We start from the raw sequence: 21152 nt of genomic DNA on the forward strand, positions 1-21152 counted from the left end.
AATGATGTAAATAAAAACAACACTTGGAATAGCAGGTCAGTTAGCACCTGTGAGAACAGAGTTAATGGTTTTCGTTGATGTTCTTTCAATTGAACCAGGAGAAGTTTGAAGTCAAAATTGCAGAAAAGAGGGAGGGATAGGGTGAATGTCAGTGATGTCATTTCCCAGCTCCTGCTTTTACCCCCGTCATACCACCAAGAGCAAAGGTATGGTTCCCTTTGTCGTCTTCCACTTCACCATCCTCCACATTCAATGAATAATGCACAGCTTTCTCTATCTTCCATGCCAGCACCAGACACATTTTCCCATCTGTTTCAGTGTTCTCGAGGACCACTGCCTTTGTGACTCCTTGCTTTCATCTTTACCAGCACCAATTTCCCTACCCCAGCCCCCACTCCCTGCTTCCAGTTGCATTAAATTCCACATGCCACTCTCACACAAACATCAGCTTTAGGCCTTTGACACTGTAGCAACAGATGCATGAGTAAGGGCATCTCATCCTTCATCGAGGTATATTACAGCCTTCAGGATACAGCAATTTCAGATTGCTGCTGCTGCCCGATTTGCTGAATCTCTCCAGCATTATTGTTTCAGTGTTTCAGATCTCATAGTTCCAGCATTGTTTATTCTTGTCTCCTTTAGTCTCATTCAAATTGTTCTATTTACATCTCTGCCAGACAGATCAGCTGCAGTTAGCAAGTCTTCCCTACTCTCTCTAAGCCAGCAACACAATCTTGTGTGTCATTTAACCTCTCATGGTCCACTCTGATCACCGACTTATTCTCTCTATCCGTTTTCCTTCTATGTGACTTTAAACTTGTTTCATGTCTAACTAGTTCTGAGGAAAGGTCATCAACTTGAAATTTTAATTTTCTCTGTCCACAGGTATTGCTTGACTTGCTGGGCATCTTTTGCTTATGATATCTAAATTATTATGTTTTTTTTCTTATTTCCTACAGTTCAAAGCTGGGTGTCGTCACGAAAGTTGAATTACCTTGGTGTACCCAAGTATTGGGGGTCAGGACTCTATGATAAAAATGGCAAAAGGTATATCTGTTCATTCTTTTCAAAAGATTATTTAACTGTCAAAGATTATTTAACTGTCCAAGATTATTGAAAGGTGAAGGAGCAGTATTTGACCCCAAGGAGGAGGACTAGTTATACAGTAAGGTGATATTTCTGAAGTAATAATTCTAGATTTTAGGCCAGAGGTAGAAATAGATATTTAGCTACAAGTAAAGTTTTTTAAAAAAAAATTGAGTTTGATGCATTATTAATGACTCCTAGCTGGATATATGGGCGAGAGGGTTACAACTGGAATATCTGATTTTTTTTCCCGAATCTAGCCATTTTCTTTTGAAAATCAAAATATCATCTTGCAGATGCTGGAAATGTAAAACAAAAATAGAAAATGCTGGAAATACTCAGCAGGTCAGGCTGCATCTGTGGAAGGAGAAGCCAAATTGATGTTTCAAGTCGGCGACCCTTCATCAGAACTGAAAAGGAGATAGCGGAGCTGCAGGGATGGTGGGGGAGGGGGATGTCTCTGATGGGGTAAAACTGGTGTGACCATGGTGATAGGTTGCAAACGAAGTTATCTGGCCAACGAGTGAAGGGGAGTGGTTAGAGAATGAGAACATAGTTTAAGGAACCTAGACAAAAGAATGTGGGAGTTTTGAACTGCAGAGCAGGAGAACATGTCCAGCAGGTTAGGCTGGGCATATCCTCCACTTTCAGAGAGAAAACAAGGAGGGGTTGGGGGGGGGGGGGGGGGAAGAGAAAATACAAGCTGAGCTAATATTGTAGATGGGTGACACATACAGATCATGAAATCGAGTTGCCTGAAATTGTAGAATCCAAAAGGTCACAATGTGTCCAGATGGAAAAGGAGGTGCTGTTCCTCAAACTTGTGTTAGGTCTCACTGTGACATTAAGGTCACAGACCAATAGGTCAAAGTGGGATGGGGAATTAAAGTGGCCGGCAACGGGTTGCTCCTGTGGACTGAATGCAGGTGTTCTGCAAAGCGGTTAGCCCAGTGCAATACGTCGTCACCCTGGTTCTGCCCCATCAGAGATGTTCCCCTGCCCTACCCTCCCTGCAGTTTAACACGCTTCTTGTGTCTCTTTTTCAGTTTTGAAGGGTCTCAGACCTGAAATTTTGACTCTGGTTCTTTTCCTGCACATGTGCCCTGACTTGCTGAGTATTTACAACATTTTATGTTTTTGTTTCTGCTGGTTTTATTATTCTTCCTTCTCAATATAGGAATGTAAATATTTAGTGCTGCTATTGTTTTTAAATTGTGGATCCTTTTACAACCTTTCTCCAGAAAAGATCAAAACAATCAATTTATTTGCAGAGTAGTTTTGATGAATCAAAGTTCTATTTTAAAGTATTGGATTATGTGTCTTTGAACTAAGATTTAAAACAAAATATCCTTGGGATATTGTACATTCTTGAAAGCCTTAATTGAATTGGAGTTCATTAAAACATTTGTTTCCCATTGTTTTACGCTATCTTCAATATAAGTTGGCTGTCATTCTGAATTGGAAATTGGTGCAAGCTATAACTTTAGATTGGTTGAAAAGCCCCTCCTGTTGTTAGCTGGCAAGGATCTGTTTTGTATTGAGTATTAATGCTGGAAAAGTTACTCTATCTTCTGATGCTTTGTTGCATATTCTCTCTAAATTTTCTTGCTGCCTTTAAGTGATATTATTTTGCAAAAAAATAAGTTTTCTGTTCAAGTATTATGTAAATCTGACATGCATGCAATAATTTCTGTATTTGTATATTGCCTTAAACTTTGAGTCATCCAAAGAGACAACAGTAGTAGCATGCAGAAAATAAAGTTAAGTCATCATGAACCTTTTGTAAGATATTAAATTGACCACACAGGGCACTGCACTTCAGGAAAAATATTGAAGTCTAAGCATAGAAGAGGTTTCCTGCAATGATTCTTGGGATGAGAGTAGTCTGGAAAAGCTGGAGTTATTCTTGGAAATTGAGATGGGATCTGATGGAGGCATTTGAAATTGCAGAGGTTCTAGACGAGAAACTGTTTCCATTGACAGATGGATCAAGGACCTAAGCAATTGCCAGAAGAACCATAAGTGATAGTATTAATGGTAAGACTCTTGGCAGTGTGGAGGATCAGAGGGATCTTGGGGTCCGAGTCCATAGTACGCTCAAAAGCAGCTGCACAGCTTGACTCTGTGGTTAAGAAGGCATACAGTGTATTGTCCTTCATCAATCATGGAATTGAATTTAGGAGCTGAGAGGTAATGTTGCAGCTATATAAGACCCTGGTCTGACCCCATTTGGAGTATTGTGCTCAGTTCTGGTCACCTCACTACAGGAAGGATGTGGAAGCCATAGAAAGGGTACAGAAGAGATTTGCAAGGACGTTCCCTGGATTGGGGAGCATGCCTTATGAAAACAGGTTGAGTGAACTCAGCCTTTTTTCCTTGGAGTGACTGAGGACGAGAGGTGACCTGATAGAGGTGTATAAGATGATAAGAGGCATTGATTGTGTGGATAGTCAGAGGCTTTTTCCCAGGGCTGAAATGGTTGCCACAGGTTTAAGATGCTGGGGAGTAGTTACAGAGAAGATGTCGGGTAAGTTTTTTACTCAGAATGGTGAGTGCATGGAATGGGCTGCCAGCAACGGTGGTGGTGGTGGATACGATAGGGTCGTTTAAGAGACTTTTGGATAGGTGCATGGAGCTTAGAAAAATAGAGGGCTATGGGTAAGCCTAGTAATTTCTAAGGTCGGGACATGTTCGGCATAACTTTGTGAGCCGAAGGGCCTGTATTGCGCTGTAGGTTTTCTATGTTCTGTGATGGAAAGAATAACTTTTTTATGCTGCAAGTGGTTAAGGTTTAGAATATATACTTGGGGAGCAATGGAGACAGATTCAATCATGGTGTTTGGAAGGGAACTAGATAAGAACTTAAAAGGATTTGCAGGGCTTTGCTGAGGGTAGGGAAATGGGGCTAACTAGACAGAGCAAGGCACATGCTAGATGTGCCAAATAGCCTCAACCCGAGCTGTAACCTTTCTGTGACACCAAGCCACTGAAAGTCATTGAGAGTGCAGGTTGCTTACAGTTGCTATGAGCCACAGAAACCTGCTGGAGATCCCCTGGCAGCTTGGTCACAGAGGATTTCCATTTTGGGCTACCTTACTTTTGGCAGCAGCAACCCTGGTGGAGATCTCAGGAGAAGGTGGGGGAAGGAATTGGGTTTGGGAGGTAACCAACAGCTTTCAGCTCAGCAAAGGAAAGGTGGCTGGGGGTATCGGGGTGGGTGGAGTTCTTTGTCAGCATCGATTTTTTTTCAATTGTTCTTTTAACCATTGGCTAGGCTGCATCCAACAGAGGCATTGCCATTCAAATGGCTGTTTGTGATGCATGTAATTTTGTGAATCTTCATTGACCAAATTTTGCTAAATGCAGTCAGCCTGGTACTGAATGCTTTTGGGGTATATCTGTTTTTCAAATTTGGCAGCAAACCGATCTATCGGCTGTGGCCTAATGCTGGCTTAGGTGCACTTCCTGGATACCTTTCTCTACTCTATCAGATTTAGCTATAGCATACTTGCAGTGTGAAATAAGTGTACTCACTGTATTGCTTTCTATTTTTGCAATTGGTAACTTGGCATTACACCACCAAATTCTATATCCTAGTGTGGAAAACCCAAAGTTCATTCTATTGTGTGTATTGCCCTTCAGGCAAATGTTACATGTGTGATAAATTATGTAGCAGATAGTTTGACAGTAAAAATTTGTTATCTAACAAAGAAATTACTTGATTAGATGAAATGCCACCACACCCTCTCCCCATCCTTCCAAATTGCTTTCATGGAATAACAATCACAAAAGAATGTTGAAGCACGAAACATTGACTTGTTTTTTCTGTATTCTTCAGTTATAGATTTATGGTTATGGATCGATTTGGATCTGACCTTCAGAAAATATTTGAACAAAATCATAAGATTTTCCCTCAGAAATTTGTGTTCCAGTTAGGTCTACGATTGGTAAGTTTATTTTCCTTATCTGGGAGGTAACATTTTGGTAATTTTAAAAATTTTTACACAGCGTCTTGATATTTTTGTGGCAAATATTAAAGTTGCCCTGTGGTTGCTGGAGGAGAGTATGGAATTTCTCCAGCCTACTCCAGATCTCTCCCAGTGTTCCTCAGAATTGCACAACTGATCTGGAGAGGGGGAAAGAAAACTGTCTTTGGAAGTTGTGATCTTTCTTGGAACCTCTGTTTAGGTGAGGTCAAAACCTTGAATTTGGAATCTGATTTTGTTTCTGTGGCTCATTTAACCGTAGAAGCTCAGTCTTGCCCTTGCAGTTTAGTACTGTTTCATGCTTTAACTCTGCTGATCTAAATCTCTGCAGTGGGCTATTATACTGACCATTTCAATCTTGAATACCATACATTATTTTCAGAAATGCGTCTCTGCAACACATAGATTATGGATAAATTTTGATTATGGTTCATTGGTGTTTTATGCATACATTGTCATTTTTTACATGTTATTTGTATGTTTTTTGATTAAATATCAAACAAAACGTTTTAAAAAATATTTGAATTTATCTGTTGGCCTTCTTAACAAATATTTTTCGAAGAGTAACTTGATGCAGTTTGGAATTTGGATCATTTTAAACTGTTTCTTTGGACTGGAGATATCTTGCATTGAATACTGAGTATTCAAATCATTCTGTCTCCATGAAACACTTAGTTGCATGCTATGGAGCCTCTTGGCCACATATGAATCATTGCAATACAGAACATCAAACAACATTCTAAATTAAAATCTAATTTGCTGTAATTAAATTTGCATAAAAGCATTCCCTGCAAGCTAAGTTGCAGACTATAGTTTAAAATTAATTTTGCCTAATTAAAGACATCTTGTACATTAATATGTGCAATGGCAAAAATAAACTTTCACTGGAGCTTCATGGGCTGGGTGGCCAGAGTTCAAGCACCACCTGTGGCTCTTGGGCTTTAGCTTGGATACCCCAGGCTTGGTGAATTGATTTGGATGAATTGTTATTTGGGTTATTAATGGATTTGTAACAATCTAAATTATTATAAACTTGAATAGCATAATTAGCCATTCATATCATTGTCTGTTCAATCTGGGATTGTTTCTGATTTTCTTTAACTAACCCCCTGGGGTTTACCAGATTGAATGTGGATGAAGACAATGATGGGTGCTGAAATTGCTTTCAAGTCTTTTAAGAAAGTGATTATAATTGAAGGGATTTTAAAATTTCAGTTTGATGTTGCATAATCTTGATTTACTTAATGTTTTGTTTCAACCTGGTGATGACTTGTGTTACAGATTAGTGCTGTCTGTTTTTAAAGTTTAGTCTCATGTTATTTTTCAAAATGTGCACTTTTTGATTAAAGGAATAAAGATCCTGCGTTAGTTTGGAGCTCTAAATTTTATGTCCCACTGGAAGTTCATGTTATTTGATAATTCAATCAGCTGAAATGATTTTCACTGATGTGCTTTCATTGTTCACTAACCTGTAGAGCCTTAACAGGGTGTTCCCCATCCTATTTCAGCGTTGACTGATATAAATATCACAAAACTCCAGTGGCTCAGTTGTTGAAATCTTGCAGGCACTTTCCTTGATTCTTGCTGTATCTAAGTGATCTTTGGGTAAGGTGACAACAGGAATAGCAATTAGCCTTTGGGTTAGGAAGGAGAAAATCAACTGGGTGGTTGACCAGTTATTTTCCATGTGACCCTTGGATGGAATGGTTAAGTTGCCTTACAGTAACTAAATAACATGGCAATATTTGTTCATACTCATGAAGAATGTCCATTTTACAAGCTGGATGATGCCAAATTGAGGCAATTAAAGTCGGACATCAATATTTTCAGGCAAAATGGAAAAAAGAGAAGCACAACGTAACAGTTAATTATTTTCAGTAACTCATTTGTAAAACAAAATATAGATGGGACTTGGAGCACTTTTCAGTGAAAATTTATTTTGTAACATTGGAATCTGACCTTGCTAAGTGCTTGTGCATTGACTGAGTCAGATTTTAACATGTTCCATCTGGCATGCTTGGCTTGTACTTCAAAAATAACAATTTAAAACAAAAAGGCTATCAAAATCCGATTATAATTTTATTGCCTAAAAATGGAAAGAGCTTTGAAGTTTTGGAGGAACTGCACTGAATTCATAGTAAACTTGGAGTAGATGCTTTTGAAGAGGAAGGAAGATGCATAGCAGAACTGAATCCATATTTGAAGGATTTGGGAGATAGAGAAAAATGTACTTCAGGCAGCAATGGCTATCATAATTAAATATTTCTTAAAGTACTGCTGCATGTGTAATGGAAACTGATGGCAATCTCATTTGAAACAGTTTTTAATGGAGCTTGGCAGGAAAGATGTAGTTAGAGGTCATCGTCTCAAAATAAGGTATTGACAATTTATGACTGGGATGACAAGAAGCTTGGAGGTAGTGAATTAGGATTCTCTATGCAAGAGGGCTTTCGAGGCTCAATTGCTCTATAAATTTGAGGTAGAGATAAATAGATTTTTAGATATGAAGGCAGTCCAGGGAAATTGATGCAGGAAAGTGATACTGAGAAAAAGATTGGCCGTGATCCTATTGTATAATGGAAAAGGCAGGAGGGACGAAGTAATCCACTTCTGATTCTGTTTATGTTCTAATGAAACATGGAGTTAACAGGTGAAGTATCAGAATCAGTGACTTCCCGTATGTCACTGACTTGTATGACGCGAAGTTTGTTGTTTTGCGGCTACAGTGCAAAGAATAAAAGGTGTTCATGGACCGTTCAGAAATCTGATGGCGGAAGGAAAGAAGTATCCTTGTAAATGTTGCTGATATGTATACTGTACACCTTTCAGGTGGATTTGATGACATTGGGAGATGCTGGGATTTGCAGACGTCAGTTTCTGAGGGTGAAAAGCTTGTGCTACAAGCAAAAGTGGAGAAGCTGGGTGTTAGAGTAGTATGAAAAGATCAAGACAAAGTCAATCACCAGAGCATGGTTCTTGCTAGTATGAGACTTTTTTTTTACTATTTATCTCAAATCTATAAAGATTTTCTTGGTATGCAGATGTCACATTTCCTTAATTTTCTTTTAAAACTCCGTTGCTTATTGATCAAATGTTGGTTGTTAGTTCTGGTGTTTGATGATTTCAATGTACAAATTTAAATTTTTCCACATGGGTAAAGCCTCTTAAAAACCATATTTGTATTCGTCATCATTATTACCGTGAACCAGTATGTTCACAGAGTATGCAGGATACTCATCCCACTGGCAAAATGTTGTTAACACAAACTGTGCAGGCATTTGTGATTTAAATTAGATCCTTGTTGAAATAGGAAGTGTATGTTGAGCAGAATAATGGAGTTAAACAAAGAGGCGCCTAATTCCATATGCACCTGAAAGGTAACTTGGATAAATTGTATGGATCAGGATTATAGCAGACATAACCTTTTGCTGATGAAATTAATCCTTGAGCAATATTCTATAAAACTAAAATACACCTCATAACTTGGCAGAAATAAAGTTGAAGGATACAAGCAAAGTGTTGCAGATGGCCATCTGTGTCCAATGGCATGGCAAATTGTGTTGAAAGAAATGCTATACAAAAGTGAAGTGGCTGAGTGAACTCCAACAGAAAACTAGTTGTAAAATCCAATTGCCTGCTGTTCCAAAGCCTAATTTTTTGAAGGGTGAGGATGAATTATCTGATGCAAAAGTTGGCAAAACGGTTTCCTCATTCTGTCAGTTTTGAGGATGTGTTGTTCCAGACCAAGGTAACAGTATTGTGCTGTTTGAGGAATTTAGGAATTCAAAGAACATCTCTTTTCAGAGTATTTAAACAAAAAAAGAATATTGTCTCTAGAAGGTTATATTCAGAATATTTAACATAAATTAACAAAAGTATGATCATACTGGATTGTGAACTTCAGGAAATTAAGAGAAAAATTCCGCATTTCTGGTATGTGATCCGTTTTAGTTTATTTTCAAAGTATAAGCAAGTGGCAAGGCTTTTGAGCTGGAAGTAGTTTATGGAGCAACTTAGAATAAACCAAATGTTTGGAGTTAGGAAGGCTTTATTTGCAGCCTTTTGAGCTGACATTCTGTTTTTATTACAATTGTGTATTTTAAAAAAAATGCAAATTTCCCAAACATATCCTTTCTATATAATTAGGAGGAGATTTTTTTTTCAAACATATAACAATTGGAGTTCATTAGAAACCTGATTATAACATTGGACCTAATTCGCAAGTAGTCAAGTCTTTTGCAGCCTGGAACAGTGCATAAAAAGAGTTGAATTAAATATACACAATTAACTGAATATACATATATGTTGATGAATGCATTTCATGAATGAACTTGTTCATATTAGAACACCTATTGCAAAATGATCTGAATCCAAATGAGTCCTTATCAAATTAGCTTAATTTACAATTGTGTTTTTTTTGATAGATTGACATCCTAGAATATATCCATGACCATGAGTACGTGCACGGAGACATCAAAGCTTCCAATCTACTCCTCAGTTACAAGAATCCAAATGAGGTTTTTTTTTACTTTTATGTATTATTTAATACAATCATAAATTACTTGTACATAATTCGAAAGGTAGATTCTCAAGCTTATTTCTTCAATTTGTGATTGATCTCTGATCTGTTTTCCTACTAATTGTCACTTGATTTTAAGAGTTCAGAAATTATTGATCTCGACACTGAAAGTACCCAATGAATATTAACATCCCCCTTATGTAATTACAAAGATCTGCAGCCCTTGGGATGAAGATATTTCCACTAATCTCATTCCTAAATGAGCACCCTCAAATATTGTGACAATGGCATTTCCTCTTGATTTTTCTCTTGTTCTATCTGCAAAGGATCAACGTGTTTGGGAGTATTGAGTTCAAGAGCCATGAGGTGATGTTGCAGCTCTATAGAACTGGTCAGACCACACTTGGAGTATTGTGTTCAGTTCTGGTCGCCTCATTATAGGAAGGATGTGGAAGGTTTAGAGGGGGTGCAGAGGAGATTTAGCAGGTTGTTGCCTGGATTAGAGAGTATGTCTTATGAGAGGTTAAGCGAGCTAGGGGTTTCCTCTTTGGAGAGGAGGAGGATGAGGGGTGACTTGATAGAGGTGTACAAGATGATAAGAGGCATAGATCGAGTGGACTGTCAGAGACTTTTTCCCAGGGTGACAATGGCTAACACGAGGGGACGTAATTTTAAGGTGATCGGAGGATGGTATAAGGGGATGTCAGGGGTAAGTTTTTTTTTACAGAGTGGTGGGTGCGTGGAATGTACTGCCTGCAGAGGTTGTGGGGGCAGATACATTAGGGACACTTAGATAGACACGTGAATGTTAGAAAAATAGGGGGCTATGTGGGAGGGAAGGGTTAGATGGATCTTAGAGCAGGATAAAATGTCAACACAACATTGTGGGCCAAAGGGCCTGTATTGTGCTGTAGTGTTCTATGTTGAAACTAAATTTATTAAACAATAATTAAATGACTTTACATTTAAATGTAAAAGTGGACTTCAGCCATTGGAAACTTTGCCCATTGATCCCAATTGACTTCTATTTTCTCTCTGCCATATAGAATAGACCTCCTTTGATGTGGGGGCAGCTGTGTCCACTCTCATTCCTATAAAATCAGTCATTGCACCCAGGACATTACTCTCTAAAATCCAAATAAGTGCAAGCTTTTTCTTTATTGCCTCCAGTGAAGTTCTTATTAATTATGGCTTTGAAAAGAGCTACTAACTGGGACCACTGCAGAGTTTTTGGATTGATTGGCCCTTGCAATAGTTTGTATTTCCTTAGCTCCTTTAACATAGTGCAGTGTCCCAAGGTGTTTCACAGGAGGGCTATCAAACAAAATGTGATACCAAGCCATAAAAGCAGCATTGGGGTGACCAAAGCTTAATGGGAGAGGTGATTTTAAGAATTGAGGAGACGCGCAAAGATTTGAAGGGAGTTCCAGAGCTTGGGACTTTGGCATTTGGGGGGGAAAAATGCTTCCATTGGTAGTGTGATTATAATCGGGGATGCTCAAAAGTCTAGAACTGGGGAAAAGTTAGGGGCTGGAGAAGATTTGAGATGGGGAAGGGCAAGATATGGAGAGAATTGAAAATAATCTGATTTTTAAACTGAGCAAGCACTTGAATGCCAGGATATTAGGACAGGGGGGGCAGAATTTTCACTCACCTTCATTTTATTGAGGATAGAATGAGGGAGACTGGCCAAGAGATCTCAATTAATTGGGTAAAAATGGCATGACTGAGGGTTTAGAATCAATTGAGCAGGGGCAAGGTCAGATTCTAATACTGATGTGATAATAAACAGTCTTACTGAAAGTATGTGATCTGAGCATAAGAAATAGGAGCAGGAGTAGGCCAATTGGCCCGTCAAGCCTGCTCTGCCATTCATTAAGATCATGGCTGATCTGGCCATGGACTCAGCTCCACCTACCTGCCTTTTCCCCATAACCCTTAGTTCTCTACTATGCAAAAATCTATCTAACTATTTCTTAATTGTATTAATGAGGTAGCCTCCACTGCTTCCCTGGGCAGAGAATTCCACAGATTCACTACTCTCTGGGGGAAAAGCAGTTTCTCCTCATCTCTGTCTTAAATCTATTCCCCCAAATCTTGAGGCTATGTTCTTTAGTTCTCGTCTCACCCACCAGTGGAAACAACTTTTCTGCCTCTATCTTGTCTATCCCTTTCATAATTTTGTATGTTTCTATAAGACCCCCTCTCATTCTTCTGAATTCCAGTGAGTATAGTCCCAGGCAACTCAATCTCTCCTCATAGGTTAACCCCCTCATTTCTGGAATCAACCTGGTGAACCTCCTTTGCACTGCTTCCAAAGCCAGTATATCTTTCCTCGGGTAAGGAGATTACTCCAGGTGTGGTCTCACCAGTACCCTGTACAGTTGCAGTTTAACCCCCTGCTCTTAAATTTGATCCCTGCAGCAATGAAGGCTAACATTCTATTTGCCTTCTTGATAACCTGTTGCACCTGCAAATCAACCTTTTGTGATTCATGCAGCAGCACTCCCAAGACCCTCTGCAGAACAGCATGCTGCAATCTTTCACCATTTAAATAATAATCTAATCTTCTACTTTTCCTTCTAAAGTGGATGACCTCACATTTACCAACATTATACTCCATCTGCCAGACCCTTGCCCACTCACTTAACCTATCTATATCTCTGCAGACTCTGCATCCTCTGCACAATTTGCTTTTCCACTCAATTTAGTGTCGTCAACAAACTTGGATATGCTACACTCTTCCAAATCATTAATGTATATTGTGAACAGTTGCGGGCCCAGCACTGACCCCTGCGACACTCTGCTCATCACTGATTGCCAACCAGAGAAACACTGATTTATCCCAACTCTTTGCCTTCTATTGGTTAACCAATCCTCCATCTGTTACAATACATTACCCCCAACTCTATGCATCCTTATCTTATGGATAAGTCTCTCTCGGATATGATGTTTGTTGTCAAATGCCTGGCTCAGTCTCATGTTTGGCAAGGAGAGGGGGTTGAGCATGAAACCTGGAAGGGTTTAGTTCCATGAAGGCTTTGAATGAAAAATTTTGCTCATTCAGTGGGAATAATGTAGTGGGCATAGCAGCTAGGAATTGAATCCTTCCTGATTTGTGAATCATCTTTGGATGTTTGTTAACTGCCTGCTTAAAATAGCTTTGCCTAATTCTTTGATACCCAAGTAAAAGTTGAGTACAAGATGGCACTATATGAAACTGAACCCATGGGTAGGCAAATGTATCTCATCTACAGCTAAGGATGATTATAAGAGCTCAGAATACAATCCATCTGCAACATGTATGAATTGGAATTGGTTTATTATTGTCACATGTACTGAGGTACAGTGAAAAGCTTGTCTTGCATACCGTTCATACAGATCAATTCATTACAACAGTGCATTGAGGTAGTACAAGGTAAAACAATAACAGAATGCAGAATAGGTGTAACAGCTACAGAGAAAGTACAATGCAGGTAGACAATAAGGTGCAAGATCATAAATATGTTATTTTGGTGCATCACCATAACAGCTGAAAGCCCCAGTGTATTTTCTGTCTCCAAATTTTTTTCAATAAATGCTGTTGAGCTCTCAGCAGCTTTGTGCTGGCTCACATAGGAAGGTATTTTCCAGTAGAACTCTACATACTGCATATTTTCTTGAAATATTTAGAGTTCACCTTGGAAGAAAAATTACTCCTGCAAAATTTGAGAAGAAACAACTTGCCTTATAAAAGCCAGGAAAATATATATTTTAATAAAAAAGACTGCTCATACTTCCTTTTTTCCTATCTTTCCTCCCCATACATCCCCAGGAATGGTCATACTCTGAAATGTTCACTTTCTTTCCCCTGAGGCAAACTGAAGTTGTTTTCAGGACGCATGCATTCAGTGCTGAGGGAATTAAAATCAACTAGCAGTTAGAGAAAAAGTGTAAGTGGATATTTTTGTCCCAGTTGTTTTGGTCAGTTATTTCTTTCCAGAATCTGGTTTAGGTTGTACAAATTAAATTTATTGATTCAGCAAGCTCTTTTATTATTTTTGGTAAGTTTGATGTTATTGCAGTTTAGTTATCTACTGATTTGGATTCTTTGCATTTGTCTGAATTGTGAATAGAATGTATTAGTTAACAATCGAATCATGGTTTCACACTTAGTTACTGCATAAAGGACAAGCAATGAAACCAGAGTAGAGAAAGAGATGAGGTGCTGTTGGCAGATTTTTGAGTTAGGAAAGATGTTTGGAAATGGGGTCTCAAATGTGGTCGTCTTATGTTTGCTCCCCGTGTCATGTGCCAATAAGTTGAAATGGGAAGGTGGAGAAAGACTACTTTAGGGGATGAAGATTCCTGAGGCATTGGGGTTAGTTCAGGGGAGGTGAACCAATGAACATTGCATTTCCTGGAAGATTTACCAGTTTTTGGGAAGCTTTAAACTAATTTTGCAATGGGTTGAGCACAGGAAGCTATCATTGAAAAGGAGGGAAAAGTGTTAAGTGTTGGGAGAGAAAACTAATGCCAGAACAATGAAACAATGTTTTTAGTCCGGACCAGACTAAGTGCAAGAAGACCAGAGAGGCTTACAGTGCATTAAACAAGGTAAACCAGCTGCATGTGCAATTAAATGTGTGGGATTACAGTATTGTGGCAATAATAGTTACGAGATTGGGAAAAGAAAAGGGGCAGGGGATGAGTTCTAAATATTTCAGGAAACAAGGTATTCAGGAAAGATGAGGAAGGAAAGAAAAGAGTTGAGTTGGCATTATTAAGGAGAATATTGCAATGCTAGCATGAGGGCATGCCCTGGAACAGTCAAGGAGTGAAATTATTTTGAATTAAGAAACAAAAGAAGGACACTTTACTCGGACTGTTCTTGATCAACCAGTAGCAAAGGATATTGAGCAAATTTGTAGAGAATTTTGAGACGAGCAAAAGCCATTACTTTGTGATACAAGGACTTCATCTATCCAGATATAGACTGGGATAGCAAGAATGTAAGGGCTAAAGGTTGGAAGAAGTTTCTGCAGTATGTTCAGAACCTCAGTCAGTATGTTTCTGGCTCTTCAGTCAGTATGTTTCTGGCCCAGTGAAGGTGACATTGCTGGATTTGGTCAGGGAAGTAAGCTAGCCAAGTGGAACAAGCATCAATAGAGGGACATCCAGCAAAAATGACATAATGTCATTAGATTTAGAAGAGCTATAGAGAAAGAAAAATTTTGCCTAAAGGTAAAAATATCAATTGGTGAAGGGCCAATTTCAATAGGATGAGATTAGAGTTGAAGTTTGGCAGGCAGAACCGCAATTGAACAATGATATAGATGTTTGAACTACTTATTACACAAGACCATTCAACCATCTGGTCTATGCCAGTACCCAGGAGAGCAATCCAACCACCCCATTCTTCTAAATTGCCTAAAACATTGTATCTTATTAACTCCTACATGTCCACCAGTTCTCCTTTTGATTCTGTTTCTACTTAACTACTTTAAGGGGTAATTTACTGAGTCACTTGACCCACCAGCAAGTTTTAGAATATGGGAGTAAATCAGGGCATCTGGTGGAAACGCATGAAGTCACAGGGAGATTATGCAGTCTGTACGCAGAAAGGACCAGAAGTTGAGATCAAACTCGGATTGCTGCCGGTGTGAGGCATCAGCACTTGCTGCTGCTTTGCAGTGCTATTCTGCAGTCTACTTTCTTATGAGGGAGAAGGGTGGAGAAAGCCAGAGCTCCCTTGATGAACAAAGAATCAATAGCCCACAAAAAAAATATATGGTAGATACAAGTTGTTAATGCAAATGAGAAAGTTCAGAAGGAAAGTAAACCCGGAAAAGGGAAATAAAGAACATCAGAAATGACAGGCAGTAAACATAGAAGGTAATCCAAAAATATTTCACAGGCTTGCAAGCAGTTAAAAGATTGTATGAGGAGAGGGAGGACTATGTACAGTTTTGGTCACCCTGTTAAAGGAAAGATGACATAAATCTGTGCATCATTAAACGAGTGCAGGAAAGATTTATGAGGATGTTGGCAGGACTCGAGAGCCTGAGTTGTAGGGAGAGGTTGGGCAGGCTAGAACCTTATTCCTTGGAACATAGAAGATTGAGGGGTGACCTGTATAAAATCATGAGGGACATAGATAGGGTGAGCACACATAGTCCTTTTCCCCAGGAAAGTGGAACTAAAAGCTAGAAGGCACAAGTTTAAAGTGAGAGGTGAAAGATTTCAAAGAGACCTACATATAAGGTGCTGCATGCATGGAATGAGCTGCCAGAGGAAGTGATTGAGGCAGGTACAATAATAGCATTTAAAAGACATTTGGATAAGTACATGGATAAGAGGGGTTTCGAAGGATATGGGCCAATGGGACTAGCTTGGTAGGTCCTATGGTCAGCATGGATAAGTGGCTGAATGGCCTGTTTTCATGCTGTATTACTGGAAGGGAATCTACTCTTACAGGCAAACCACATAGCTGAGATATTAAATGCATACTTTACCAAGGAAATAAATGTTACTAGGGTCTCAATGTAAGTTTTAGATTCTGGATGGGCTAAAATCTGATAGAAGAGATACTTGAAAGACTTGCTGCACTTAAACTAGACAGATCATGTGGTTCAGATGTGATGCATCTCAGGTTCCTGAGGGAAACGAGGGAGAAATTTGCAGATGTTATAACCATAATCTTCTAAACATCTTGTGGATCTAGGGGTGGTGCAGGACGACTACTAGATAGATTTTGTACCCTTGTTCAAAAAAAAACTGGAGGTAATGCCAGTAACTGAACACCTGTCACTTAATGTCTCTGGAATTTTCCCCATCAGTCAGTCAGAATTAGCAGTCATTTCGGAAAAATATAAATGAGAAAAATCCTAGCATGGATTTGTTAAAGACAATGTATGAAACTAGGGAGTTTTTCAATGAAGTAACATAAAGGGAAATTTAGTTAGTGGTATATATTGATTTCTAAAATGTATTTGGTATGGTGCCACATGATAGGCTTGTCGTCGAGATTGAAGGCCATGGAATAACAGGACCTGTAGCAATATAGATAGAAAATTGGCTAACAAGAAACAACAGGTTAGTAGTGAAAGGTTGTAATTCAGTCTGTAGGGAAGTGTCCAGCGGAATTTCTCAGCTATCAGTGCTAGGACTGTTATGGTTTTCCAGTTTGCAACTGACACAAAACTTAATCACATGGTGAAAATTTAGGAGGATAGTCTAGACTTGAGAAATAGCTAGGCTAGTGTAATGGGCCGAAAGGTGGCAGATGATATTTAAAGCTGAGAAATGAAGGTGTTATATTTTGGTAGGAAGAATGAGAAGAGGCAATATAAATTAGGACGCACTTCTAAAAGGACAGAAGCAAAGTGATCTGGAGGTATGTGCATTGTTCATTGAGAGTGATGGGGAAGTTGAGATGTTTATACAGTGAGGTTTTGAACGCACTGTGGCTGGTTGTGGTGGAGGCAAATCCAACTTGTAGCTTTCAAAAAGGAGTTGGGCAATTTACTGAAAGAAAATATTTAGAACTGTGGGCTGAAGTGGGGAAGTTGCTCTTGCAGCTAGATTGCTGGTATAGACTCATCAAGCTGAATGCCCTTTTTCTGCATCCATATTTTGAATGATGTAGCCAATTTTTTGACCAGAGCATGATGGACTTTGTGTTATCAATAATTTTATATTTACCATTATATTTGCTTATTTTGTCATATCTTGATCTGATTTTACATAAATTTTCCTAGGTATATTTGGTTGATTATGGCCTTGCATATAGATATTGTCCAGATGGAGTACATAAAGAATACAAGGAAGATCCAAAACGTTGCCATGATGGTACTCTTGAGTTTACAAGTATTGATGCACATAAAGGTGCAGGTAAGTGTGGGAATGCTTGAAGTGGATATTTAGTTTTATTTGGCTTTTCATGTTAATCAATTCATATGCTGAGTTGTTTTTTTTTGCACTACTTTTTGTAAATTGTTTAAATATGGGAATAGTTGGGTACCATCTTCCCTATTCAAATGTTCACACAACCACTATGTCTCTATAGTCATTATGGTGGCTTAGTTTCCTAAAAGAAAAGGGCCAGTTTTAACTGTCTGATTTTACATAGAACACTGCAGCACAGTACAGGCCCTTCGGCCCACAATGTTGTGCCGACATTTTATCCTACTCTAAGATCTATCTAACCCTTCCCTCCTACATAGCCCCCTATTTCTCTGTCATTCATGTGTCTATCTAAGAGCCTCTTAAATGTCCTTAATGTATCTGCCCCCGCCACCTGTGCAGGCAGTGCGTTCCACGCATCCACCACTCTGTGTAAATAAATAAATAAACAAACAAAAAATGAATTACCTCTGACATCCCCCTTATACCTTCCTCCAATTACCTTAAAGTTATGTCACCTCATGTTAGCCATTGTTGCACTGGGAAAAAGTCTCTGACTGTCCACTCAATCTATGCCTCTTATCTTGTACACTTCTATCAAATCAACTCTCATCCTCCTCTTCAAAGAGAAAAGCCCTAGCTCGCTCAACCTATCCTCATAAGACGTTCTCCAATCCAGACAACATCCTGGTAAATCTCCTCTGCACCCTCTCTAAAGCTTCCATATCCTTTCTATAATGAGGTGACCAGAACTGAACACAATACTCCAAGTGTGGGCTAACCAGAGTTCTATAGAGCTGTAACATCACCTTGCGGCTCTTGAACTCAATACCCTGACTAATGAAGGCAAACACTCCATACGCTGCCTTAACAACCCTATCGACCTGCATGGCAACTTGAGGGATCTATGGATGTGGACTCCAAAATCCTTCTGTTCCTCCACACTGCTAAGAGTCCTGCCATTAACCTTGTATTCTGCCTTCGAATTCGATCTCCCGAAGTGTATCACTTCACACTTATCTGGGTTGAACTCCATCTGCCACTTCTCAGCCCAGCTCTACATTCTATCAGTATCCTGTTGTAATCTGCAGCAACCTTCTACACTATCCATTACACCACCAACCTTTGTATCATCAGCAAACTTACTAACTCACCCTTCCATATCCTCATCCAAATCATTTATAAAAATCACAAAGAGCAGGGGTCCCAGAACAGATCCCTGTGGAACACCATTGGTCACCGACCTCCAGGCAGAATACGCTCCATCTACCACCACACTCTGTCTTCATTTTCACGTGGCCTTTAGGTTCTGTGGTACTATGAGCTTGAATTCTTTTCAGTAATTTGATTACAAGCTCAAAGGGTGAGTATTGATAGGATTATGGAAAATTACGTTGAGTAATTAATATAAATCAGTCAAGCAAATATGAAGTCCAGGGCATATACGCTACAAATTGTACCTTGGGCAGATGGCAGGTAGTAGCATTCGGTGAGCTTTCAGTTTGCTGTCATTCTTCCAGATGCAAGTATGATGCTACTGTCAAAATGAAGTCCACCTTCAGTGAGATCCTTGAAATAAAATCATGAGGGGTAAAGATAAGGTGGATGGTCAGTCTTTTTCCCAGGGTAGCAGAGAATAAAACTAGAGGGCATAGATTTGAGGTGAGAGGGGAAAGATTTAAAAGGGACCTGAGGGGTAACTTTTTCCACGCAGAGGGTGGTTTATACACGGAACTAGCTGCCAGAGGAAACTGTAGAGGTGGGTACAGTTACGATGTTTAAAAGGCATTTAGACAGGTACATGGATAGAAAAGGCCCAGAGGGATATGGGTCAAATGCAAGCAAATCGGACTAGTTTAGATGGACATCTTAGTTGGCATGGATGAGTTGGGCCGAAGGGCCTGTTTCTGTGCTGTATGACTCGATGGTCTATCTTGACCAGCAGGAGGTTGCTGCAGATAGTTCCCCTTTTGTAGCAGATCCCAATCATAGAAAGCTGGATGACTATCTGCTGCCTCGATACTTGTTCTTAGCTGCATGTTCTGTGAAAGATTAATGATCTGTTTTTCTTCTCCTCTGCTTTAAGCTACAGTGTAATCAAAGATTGATTATTTGTTTTTCTTGTTCATGCATGATTTGATGCACCAACAGCAAATTTTAACATGTTGTGATACACAGCATACTTTTCTCACACAATATTCCAGTAAATTAGGTAATGTATGATATCTTAATATTACATTCTGATACCTAGCAAATTCTTGAATGACCTTTACTTGTCATTGGGCAACATTTGGCATCTTGCTTATTTCTTTGGATTGCCCACACATCTTCAGGAAAGGCAACCTTGGCAGTTGGAGGGTGGGATGCGACAATAATAAACCAATACCAATTCCATTCAAATCATTGTTATTTCTGAGAGCAGCATGTCTCAGACAAGAAGATAACTTTTTTGTAATGGTTAGTTGCCTTTCAAGGAAAGATTGAGCATCCACTAAAGTTTAGATAAGCAAGAGAGTACTGAGATGGTTAAGATCCTAAGGGGTCTTGTCAGGGTGAATGTGGAGAGAACCTAGAGGTTCCTTTAAAAATGAGTTGTCCATTTCTTCCTCAGAGGATAGTGAGCCTTTGGACTTTGTTTCCATCACCCTATGAAGAAGAAAGTCTTTAAGGCAGAGGTGGATAGGTACTAGATGAGCAAGTGGATGAAAGGCTACTGGAAGTAGATGAGAATATAAAGTTGAAGCTGTAATCAGATCCACCACGATTTTAAATAACAGACCAAATGTGCGATGTCAAGTGGCCTACATCTCCAATTTTTTATGTTTGCACATGACCCTTTTCCTCATCCTTCTGTTTCTTTCTGCTTACTTTCTATATGAAGTTGCTTCATGCATGTATACAATTCTTCACATTAATTGCTCACAAACTCTTTCCCTTCCTTTGTGTTGGAGCAGCTTGCTCGTAGCAACTTGGAGCAAAACAGCAGAGGGTCCACCTACAGCACGCCCCTTTTCCCAGATAAGGGAGGATATTATGATCAACATTAAAGCAAGATGAGAGCAAGGCAGAATTAGCTGTCTGCCCATGTACCATTTTGTTCCTCAAACAATCACACATTTCTGGAGTAAGCTAAAATAGTTTCTGGTTGTTTGACACCAATCACCTGGTACCATCTAACCTTTCCATGCTATACTGCCCATTCTCCCTCCTTTTCCAGATCCACCTTATGAAAATATCATAGCCAGGATGGCAGTTATCCCAATGTAACACCAACACAGCATCTCTCCCAAGCTCCAGCCCAGAATTCAGCAACCCCAGTGGCATGGAATGTACGATAAAAGGGTCTGCACTAGGTAAATTAAATGAATTTTCAAGGGCAAGAGGAGGCAGGAGATAGCAAAGAAGGCACCTTCTGATTCTACAGGCATGGCATTTAAAAGAAAAGTCTTCTCTCACAAGCAACTGGAAAGCCTAACCGAGAGAGAGAGAGCGCATGAGATGGGATTTAACTTGCAGACTGATAAAAGGCATCAGCTATTTAAGAATGTAAGAAACTGGAGCAGGAGCAGATTAACCCTTAGAGCTCATGGTTATTCTGATCTTCAGCTTCAACTTGTCTTATCCCCATAATAGTTGACTCTCCCGTAGTTCAAATATTCAAGTCTCATTGTCTCAGT

At 39.4% G+C, this 21152-nt stretch overlaps 1 protein-coding gene across 3 annotated transcripts in view; it reads left to right on the forward strand.

Annotated features, from left to right (window-relative positions):
• vrk1 (VRK serine/threonine kinase 1) overlaps positions 1 to 21152 on the forward strand; it is a 59297-nt gene that overhangs the window by 17890 nt on the left and 20255 nt on the right. For all 3 annotated transcript variants that reach the window (XM_052017919.1, XM_052017928.1, XM_052017931.1), the window contains exons 6-9: positions 960 to 1047; positions 4925 to 5033; positions 9497 to 9589; positions 17331 to 17463. In XM_052017919.1, coding sequence (XP_051873879.1) covers positions 960 to 1047; positions 4925 to 5033; positions 9497 to 9589; positions 17331 to 17463 — 423 coding nt within the window. The remainder of the gene's footprint in view (positions 1 to 959; positions 1048 to 4924; positions 5034 to 9496; positions 9590 to 17330; positions 17464 to 21152) is intronic.

The sequence above is a fragment of the Pristis pectinata genome, chromosome 1 (assembly GCF_009764475.1).
Source record: "Pristis pectinata isolate sPriPec2 chromosome 1, sPriPec2.1.pri, whole genome shotgun sequence".
Taxonomy (NCBI): Eukaryota; Metazoa; Chordata; class Chondrichthyes; order Rhinopristiformes; family Pristidae; genus Pristis; species Pristis pectinata.